This window comes from Vitis vinifera, chromosome 4 (genome assembly GCF_030704535.1).
Source record: "Vitis vinifera cultivar Pinot Noir 40024 chromosome 4, ASM3070453v1".
Taxonomy (NCBI): domain Eukaryota; kingdom Viridiplantae; phylum Streptophyta; class Magnoliopsida; order Vitales; family Vitaceae; genus Vitis; species Vitis vinifera.
The window spans coordinates 23,493,403-23,503,217 of NC_081808.1; the positions used below are offsets into that span (position 1 = coordinate 23,493,403).

At 32.7% G+C, this 9,815-nt stretch overlaps 2 protein-coding genes across 2 annotated transcripts; one reads left to right on the forward strand and one right to left on the reverse strand.

Moving 5' to 3' along the window:
• The first annotated feature begins 571 nt into the window (after nucleotides 1–571).
• LOC132253689 (secreted RxLR effector protein 161-like) lies at nucleotides 572–1,333 on the forward strand. Its single transcript, XM_059736607.1, has one exon. It carries the CDS (start codon nucleotides 572–574, stop codon nucleotides 1,331–1,333), a length of 762 nt encoding a protein of 253 aa, XP_059592590.1.
• A 3,899-nt stretch (nucleotides 1,334–5,232) lies between these two features.
• On the reverse strand, nucleotides 5,233–8,382 carry LOC100232866 (actin-7). The gene is made up of 5 exons (XM_002282480.5): nucleotides 8,136–8,382; nucleotides 7,005–7,075; nucleotides 6,508–6,901; nucleotides 5,805–6,418; nucleotides 5,233–5,720 (listed from the first exon to the last, which is right to left on the reverse strand). Exons 2-5 carry the CDS (start codon nucleotides 7,062–7,064, stop codon nucleotides 5,655–5,657), a joined length of 1,134 nt encoding a protein of 377 aa, XP_002282516.1. The 5' UTR covers nucleotides 7,065–7,075; nucleotides 8,136–8,382; the 3' UTR covers nucleotides 5,233–5,654.
• Between the last annotated feature and the right edge of the window lie 1,433 nt (nucleotides 8,383–9,815).

Below are 9,815 nucleotides of genomic sequence, written 5' to 3' on the forward strand. Positions count from 1 at the left end.
TTACAGTTAAGAACATGGGGTGGATTATACTAAGGTTTTTGCACTTGTAGCTCGGTTAGATACAATTTGAGTGGTGATTTCTCTTGCAGCTCTAAAGGAATGGACAATCTACTAGTTAGACATAAAGTCAGCCTTCTTACATGATGAACTAAGTGAAGAAGTCTTTTTCGAACAACCTCCTAGCTATGAACAGAAGGGCAATGAGCAGAAGGTGTACAGACTGAAAAAGGCTTTGTATGGACTTAAACAAGCTCCACAAGCTTGGTATAGTCGTATAGAGTCCTATTTTATGAAGGAATGATTTTAAAAATGCCACTATGAACATACTTTATTCATCAAGATTGGAAAATGAGGTAAGATCTTGATTGTGTGTTTCTATGTGGATGATCTTATTTTTACTTGGAATGATGAAATTATGTTCATTGAGTTTAAGAAATCCATGATGCTTGAATTTGATATGACTAATCTTGGAAAAATGAGATACTTTCTTGGCATTGAGGTGATGCAAAGATAAGATGGCATCTTTATTAGTCAGAAGAAATACACACATGAGGTGTTGGAAAGGTTCAGCATGGACAAGTGCAATCCAGTTCACAACCCTATGGTTCCTAGATTCAAGCTTACAAAAAATGGAGAAGGAATGAGGATTGACAATACTTTCTATAAGAAGATTGTGGGAAGTCTTATGTATTTGACTGCCACTCAATCGGATGTTATGTTTGTGGTGAGTCTCATCAGCAGATTTATGGACTGCCCTACCGAACTTCATTTGCAATTAGCAAAGAGACTACTAAGGTACTTGAAAGGTACCATTGATTTTGGTGTGTTCTACAAGAAGGAAGGAAATGAGGAGTTGATTGGCTACACAGATAGTGATTATGCTAGGGATTTAGACGATAGGAAAAGCACTTCAAGTTATGTGTTTATGTTGGGCTTAGGAGCATTGTCTTGGTCCTCAAATAAACAACCTATGGTCTCCTTGTCCACTACTGAAGCTGAGTTTATTGCTACAACTTCATGTGTATGTCAAGCAATATGGTTAAGAAGGATATTGGAAGGTTTCAGTCATGCTCAACATGATTCTACAACAGTTTATTGTGATAACAGTTCAACATTCAAGCTTTCTAAGAATCTAGTGATGCATGGTCGCTGCAAACACATTGATGTTTGTTTTCATTTTCTTCGTGAGCTTACAAAAGATGAAATTGTAAAGATGGTTCATTGTCATATGCGGGAACAAGTTGCTAATATAATGACTAAACCTCTAAAGCTTGATGCATTTTTGAAAATACTTGATTTGTTGGGTGTTTGTTTGGATCATGGAGTAAACTGATTGCTAAAGCATTCAATTTAAAGGAGGATGTAAGTATTCGTTTTAAGTAATTTGTTACTAATTTGTTAGTATTTCCTATTGATAAGGGATGTGTTGTTTAGGTTGATCTATTCTTTAGTTATAAACCACATTTATAGGACTATTAAATGTGGATTACTTTCAGTTCTATTTGAGTTATCTTGTAAGGCTATTTTTAAGTCGATAAGTTTCTTATTCAATAATAAGATTTCTTCACACATCTAATAAAAATATATTTAACAACTTCATATTCATGATTCATTTTTTCTAGTAAATATTTTAAGATTATTTTATAAATTTACAATTACTTTAACTATAAATGTTTAATAAACAAGTTTATTACCTAAAATTAATAAAAATAAATATTATTTCAAATTTTTAATAATAAATATTAATCACAAGTAAGGGTAAATATGTCAATTCAATAGCTTAAAATAAATTTTAAGTTAGTTTTATCAAATAAGTATTATAAAAAATAAATAATAAGTTTTAAGTTAATAATTTAAAAACAGTTTAACTTAAAATCAACTTAAATTATTAAGTAATAAGTATTAAGTTTTATCAGCCTTACAACTTTTTATAATTTTTTCTTTATTACCACTTGCTTATAGCATTAAAAAAAATTGTTGTATATGAATGAGAAAAGATAACATATAACTTTAATGTAATTTTCAATATATTTTATTCTTTTTATATTTCTTTTTGTATATTCAACCGGGCATTTTTATAAATATATCACTTTTAGCATTATGTTATGCACATTAATTAATATCATTTAATTATGAATAATAAATAATTTATATATTTATAATCATAACTGAAAATATCTCCTAAATGGTTAATAATAAAAATCTTTTAGGGTATCTTTGGTGTTTGGAAAATGTTACGAAAATGGAAAAGAAAATGTTAAAAAGTTTTCCTATGCTTAGATGACATGAAAAATAAGATAGAAAACAAAATATATTATGAATTTTTTTTTAAAAATATTTGATTGAAAGGGATGAAATAATCCCCAAATCGAAAATTTAACTCTTCTTATGTTTTTTTTAGAAAAATAACCAATTTTTAACATAAATGTCTTTTTCTATTTTAAATATTTACATATAGGTTTTAAAATAAATAGTTATTTTCACAAGAAAATAATGATGATATTTTTGTCCAAATAATACCAAAAAAAGATGGAATGTTAAATATTAAAAATTAGGTTTTGAGCGACCCATTTAATCAAATAACCCAAAATTTTAAATATAAAAAAAATACATTTATTAACCATTTAACTTTTTCACGCAAAGCTTCCACAAATAACCAAACAAGAAAACTTTTCTTTAATATTTTTTTCCTTCTAATTTCTTTTCTTTAAACTTTTCAACAACCAAATGTAATGTTAATTTTAATAAAAAGAATCGATTAAAGTAAATTTTAAAGTAAGAAATTACAATAAGAAAGAGAAGAATCTTGCATTTTGCAATTAATAAATTAAAACCATTTGAAGAAATATAGTCGTACATAATTTTCATAAATAAATTAAAATGGAATATTTTTTCAAAATTACATTTTTACTTTATAAAGAAACTAGTAACAAAAAATTTCATTTGAAAAAAAAAAGAAGATAAGTATTGGCATAGAATAATTTAATAATTTAAAAAATGTTTTATTAAAAGAATAAACATGAAATAAAAAAAAATCATAAAATTTGAAAATTCATTTTTCGTGTTTAGTTTTAAGTTATAAGCAAAATCTCTCCCCCGTTTTTTTTTTGTCTAAATAAATTAAGTGATTTTTTTTATTTTTTATTTTGGTGAATTTCATCACAAACCATATAAATATATCATCACACATATCTACCATTTTATACTGGTTAATCTTTAGACTTTTCCCTTTCCTAAAAACAGGCTTTAACTTTTATTCATGTTCCCTAAACTGCTCCAATAACCCATTTTCCAACTAATGACAATAACAATTTAAAACAAAATAAAGAGGAATCCTTTCCAGAGAAGGAAAAGAGCAAAAATTAAAGAAGCGGGTTTGGCATTGAAAGAGAAACAGAGGATTTCGAGTCCGAGTTTTGTGTGGATTTTGAAAAGGACAAAAAATCACTGAGAGATGGAGAGAGGTGGGGGGGCATGCATAACATAACACCAACTTATCATAATAAATCACTTGCCATTTAAGTTTCCGTTATACCATCTTTTAGCACTTTTAAGGTTTGCATGCGCACAGCTGTGCCAACAATCTCATTCATTATCAATTTTATAACCACTACCAACTGAATTTGGCTCTACCTTCATACACAAGGCAACCTTTGTGACCTCTTCACATCACATACCAACACACGTTTTATTCATCATACATTAATGTCGCTTGCTTTTCATTATTTTAATAAAACAAATAAGTAAATTCCACCTTAAAATAATAAAATGCCTCTTCCAATACAAAACATATATATCATGTAACCGTCAAGACAAATGATTTCATTTGTTGCTCACATTTCTTTAACAATACAATGCTGCAACCAATTTAAATTTCAAACTAACCATCCACTCGCCTGCTCCATGAAAGCGAGACTACATGGATCTACGCACCGAAAATAAAGGCGCAAATCTCAAGAAGATAAAAGCCAGGAGCAAGAATAGTTACATTCTCCAATTATTTATCCTACTCAAACCCACCACCTGCCCTCTTCACTCCTCATAATTCAGAGTCGGGGAGACCACCAACCCCAACAATATTCCCGCCAAAGCATTTCAAAGAATATTCAACTTTCAAACCGGGCAAAATTCTTAGCTCCAAAATCCAGTCGCAAATTATTATACACCACTACGGTTTACGGTTTTTACAATGCTTTAACACGATGTGCTCTTTGCTTCTTTTCTCTTTTATTTGTCTTGATGTCTAGGAATGGTAATAAGATCACCTAATTCCAGTCTAGCATATTGAGCAACAATTAAAATCGTACAATAAGGATACATCAACTCATTCTGTTTCACAATATTAGGCCCTCAACCACATATTGGGGCAATACTGCGATCAAAAAACTCATTCTGTTTCAGAATCCCTAATTTATATTCTACCATTCTAACACAATTACTGAATCATATCGCCTCCTAACTATTGTAAATTTTTCATATCCACTCTCTACTGAATCACATCCAAGATTCAAAGTGAATGTTTAGGCCCTCAACCACATATTGGGGCAATACTGCGATCAAAATTTATAAATTCTTCAAAAATAAATGGGATAATGGGAGTTCAAAAATATATGGTGGCATTGAAATTCTTCCGTCCATTTGGATTCCCAAAATACAAAACTCTTAGGCCAGCAAAAAATCCAAGGCCACTCTTTATCATCACTTAAAATCCATTGACCAATGAACAACCAAATGGAACTACTCCGTTTGACAGTCAATCATACGCAATTGATTTCAAAATATATAACTTCAATGTTATGCTTAACTGAACTGAATTCAATTGAATGATATGGTTAAGAATTGTTCAGCCACCAAGTGCCAGTTGGAACTTGGATATACCAATGAAAATGAAACATTTTTGTTCAAATTTTGGTTGGCAGGCACCAACACCACCAAGTGCGGGAAGAGAGTTCAGAAAAGAAAATTTTAAGAGAATTACAGCCTCCATCATATAAAGGTTGCTCCATAAGATTCCCACATCAGGCTAGGAACAATCATGTAGCCCTCTTCGGACGTAATATACATGATAATCAAACAAGATCTGGCGAAACAGAACAAATGTTCCCCACAGAATGCTAAGATGCGTGAGCAGAACAAAAGCTCAGCAAGTGAATAATAAATCCACAAGAAGTACTAAGAAGCTTTCAACCCAGTATAAAATATAATTTCAATAAGGAGTTTAATACCGCAAACTGACACTAATATAAAATTTCTCATACAATAAATATTAACATAAATGTTCCCAGGGAAAAAACTTCAAATATGAAAATTAAAAAATAGAAGGGAAAAAGCATCACCAATCACTCTCCTGCTACAAACATCCTACTAAAAGACGAGGTTGGACCATAGATGACGCAAGGCAAGGACTGAGTTGCAATAGCCTGGCCCCCAGGATCCAGAGGACCATTACAGATAAATCCCTCCACACGTAGTAACAAGAAGATGAATCATATCGTGCGAAGGGTACAATACATCAAGATCACAAATATACTTGTCTTCAATAACCCCACCTCAACACATCTCCATGTCAACCAAACTGAGTTCACATGACACATGACACGAAAAGCCAACTAAAGGGGGAAAAAAGGAACTCACCATCAAAGCACTTGTATTACTTAGAAGCACTTCCTGTGGACAATGGATGGACCAGATTCATCATATTCACCCTTTGAGATCCACATCTGTACCAACAAAAAGCATGTTAGTATCATGCAATAAAAGAATCAAACCATTTGTAAAAACCAAAAACAAAAAATGAAAATCACCTGCTGGAAGGTGCTGAGGGATGCAAGAATTGATCCTCCAATCCAGACACTGTACTTTCTCTCAGGTGGTGCCACCACCTTGATCTTCATGCTGCTGGGAGCAAGAGCAGTGATTTCCTTGCTCATTCTGTCAGCAATACCAGGGAACATGGTTGACCCACCACTAAGCACAATGTTGCCATAGAGGTCCTTCCTGATATCAACATCACACTTCATGATGGAGTTGTAGGTAGTCTCATGAATTCCTGCAGCTTCCATCCCAATGAGAGATGGCTGGAAGAGGACTTCTGGACAACGGAATCTCTCAGCTCCAATAGTAATGACTTGCCCATCAGGCAGCTCATAGTTCTTCTCAACTGAGGAGCTGCTCTTTGCAGTTTCCAGCTCTTGCTCGTAGTCAAGAGCAACATATGCAAGCTTTTCCTTCATGTCCCGGACAATTTCCCGTTCAGCAGTAGTGGTGAACATGTAACCCCTCTCAGTTAGAATCTTCATCAGAGCATCAGTGAGGTCACGTCCAGCAAGGTCAAGACGAAGGATAGCATGGGGAAGTGCATAACCTTCATAAATTGGCACAGTGTGACTCACACCATCACCAGAATCCAGCACAATACCTAGTCAAAGGAGCAAGTTAGAACTCAGGCTACACTAACAACAGAAAAGAAAAATGAAAATTCCAATCCAAAAAGATTTTAATACGAACCAGTTGTACGCCCACTGGCATATAGAGAAAGAACAGCCTGAATGGCAACATACATGGCAGGCACATTAAAAGTCTCAAACATGATTTGAGTCATCTTTTCTCTGTTGGCCTTGGGGTTGAGGGGTGCCTCAGTTAGAAGCACTGGGTGTTCTTCAGGGGCAACCCGAAGCTCATTGTAGAATGTGTGATGCCAAATCTTTTCCATGTCATCCCAATTGCTGACAATACCATGTTCAATGGGATACTTCAAGGTAAGAATACCTCTTTTAGATTGGGCTTCATCACCAACATAGGCATCTTTTTGACCCATCCCAACCATGACACCAGTGTGCCTTGGCCGACCCACAATACTAGGAAACACTGCCCTGGGAGCATCATCACCCGCAAATCCAGCCTGCATATAAAGCATAACATGGAAAGCTTATTCAAATTGAGCATTTGAGGAGCAGCAAACAACACAACAAATCTGCATATCAAGCAAGAAAGAAACAACAGACCTTCACCATTCCAGTTCCATTGTCACAGACGAGGGGCTGGATATCTTCAGTATCGGCCATCCTTTTATTACCTGCATGAGAAATATGAAGTCAGGGGACAAAGTATAACAAAGTTTAAGTTTTGCTGCTTGACAAATATTCACCTTTTTAGCTTTTTCAGATAATTTCCATGCCTTCTCGCTCATTATAAATGATAAACATACAAATCTAAATGATACTTTGAAATGAGGCTACCAAAATTTTACTTGGTTTTGAAACAAACATAATGCCTATTGGTTTAGATACTTTCTCCAAATCAGTTGATTTCCTGAATCAAAAAGTTCCAAAACAGACTAAGTCCGCAATGTACAATGATTAATTCTATGCTTGGATGCTAAGAAAATCAAAATAAATTACATTCGTAGATCCAATATTTTAGATAATTTTGGACCTCCAAACAAATCCCTTACTCAAGGGGTCCTACCAACCATTCGGTTCAGTTTATGACAGTTGTTCATCCTTAGAAACCATGCAGTACTATTAAAGATTCATGACTATGTTTTTTTTTTTTTTTTGCTCCATTTTCTCAGCAACCAAAGAAAAAATATTAAGATAATCAAAATTTACACTTGATCATCAAAGGCACAACATAATTAACCTTCGACAGATCCAAGCAGAAAATATTTTCACAAATCAAGTGAATTAAGCAAAAGAGTATACATGAAACAAGTCAGATCTGACTCACAATGATAAAAAGCAGAGATCCAAACAAAAGAAGAGCAGATCAGACGAACAAATCAACTTAATATAGATTTCACCGGCTTCACAACACATAAAAGATCCACAAGCAACTAAAACACATCGATCCTACAAATCAGGACTCTCAACCTTTGTATCAGACTAGATCTCACCTCTCTCACAATAAATCACACCAAAAATACCAGATCGGGACGAAGAAATCACTACAAACAAAATCAAGCTACTTCTCCTCAATCAAACCGATCGATTAGCCAAATCGGCCACAGATCGACACAAAAACTCATCATTTTCACAAATCAAATCTAAAATCAAGTAAAATCGCATCAAGGGAACAAAATCAATGACTTCAGCGAAAAAAATAGAAATCAGATCGGTTGAAATCGAAAAGCATACCTTAAAGACTGCGGAGACAGAGAGCAGAGAGAATCGGAGGCGAAGGAGGAACAGAGATCCAAGCCAATCTCCGAAGACGATGGGCTTGGGGTGCTCTCTCTCTAGGCTTGGGAAAAGGCTTGGAAAAATGAAATGAGGAAGTGAGAGAGTGTGAGAGGGAGCTATATATAGAAGAGAGAGAGTGCGGAAATGCAAATGAAATGAGAGCGAAATGAAGGAGTGGGGAAGAATCATTTCGACCACGAGTAAAGATAGGGTGACCTGGATGACAGCCTTTCGGCATGTTCACCGTGGGATTTTGTATGACCGATCCCATCTCCACCGTCCGATCTGTCTTTCGGCTTTTGCCACGTCAGCTTGGGCGGCTGTGGCCGGACATGCGGTCCACTTGCGCCGAGTTTCAAACTTCTTACAACTTACAATGGCCCCCTCAGGGCCTCAGGCCCGAGTCTTTAGTCTTCAAAGTTGTAAGTCTCGGTCTCTGGCCGGCGCATCCCAGCCGACTCTGATAACTCCGCTCGGCTCAGCCATTTTATTTTACACCCCAAAAAAATTAGGAACAAAATAAAAAAGATTCTATTTATTTCATCCATAGAAAGAAGGTTGAGTGAGCTAGTGAGAAAGGCCACAAAACTTTTCCAATCTTAATTCCCGAGCCTACTCACTTTTGCTGTACCTTATTTACTCATATTCTATAAATTTTGCATCTTCTTAAATTATTCCAATTTGTGTCCTTTTGAAAAAATGTTCACTTAATAAGTAAAAAATAAAATTTAATTTGTTAGTATCCTCTGATACATTTCTTATTTTTTATGTTCAAAATAAAAATAATAATAAAATAATTTGTTTTTAAATTAACAATGAAATGATAGTGATGTTAAAAACTTATTAAAAGAATTGTAGTACAATTTTTTTTTCAAATTTTAAATTTTTTTAACAAATAAATTCATATTTTTATGTAATAATATTTCATATAAAAATTAAGATCAATTTAAAAATAATAAATTATAAATTATCTTAACGAATATTAAGAGCATGCTTGGTGATTATTTTTAAAAACAATTTTTAACAATTGTACTTTGATTCTTATAAAATAAAATTTTATTTAAAAACTTAAAATGTTTTTAACCTATTTTTAATATTTTTAAATATATTTTTACAATAATTAATTTTTAAAATAATTAAAAATAATAATAAAAAACAACTAAAAAATGTTATCTAAAAATATTATATTTTATGTTTTTAAAAAATAAAAGATATAAAACAGGTTTTTTTAACAAATGTGTTTTCTATATTTTTTGTTTTAAATAATAAAAAATTATTTTAAGAAACAATTCCTAAACAGACCTTAAATCTTTACATTAGATTTTTTATAAAATAATTTCAACATAAATTCCGTTAAATTTTCTAAATCTCTCCCCTTTTAAAAATTCTAGACTGCTTAAAAGTAATATTAGATAATTGATAAACTATATTAAATGGGTTATGAATCAATTAGAGTAATTTTTAATGAAGTATTTGAAACGAAAATTAATATAGAAATTAAAATTTATATTTTCTATGAAAAAATCCCACATTGGCGTGAACCAAAATAAAGATAAAAATAAAAATATTTTTTGATATTTTCTCAATTATTTCTCTCAATAATTGAGAATATGAAAATTCAAATTAGGGGGGAAA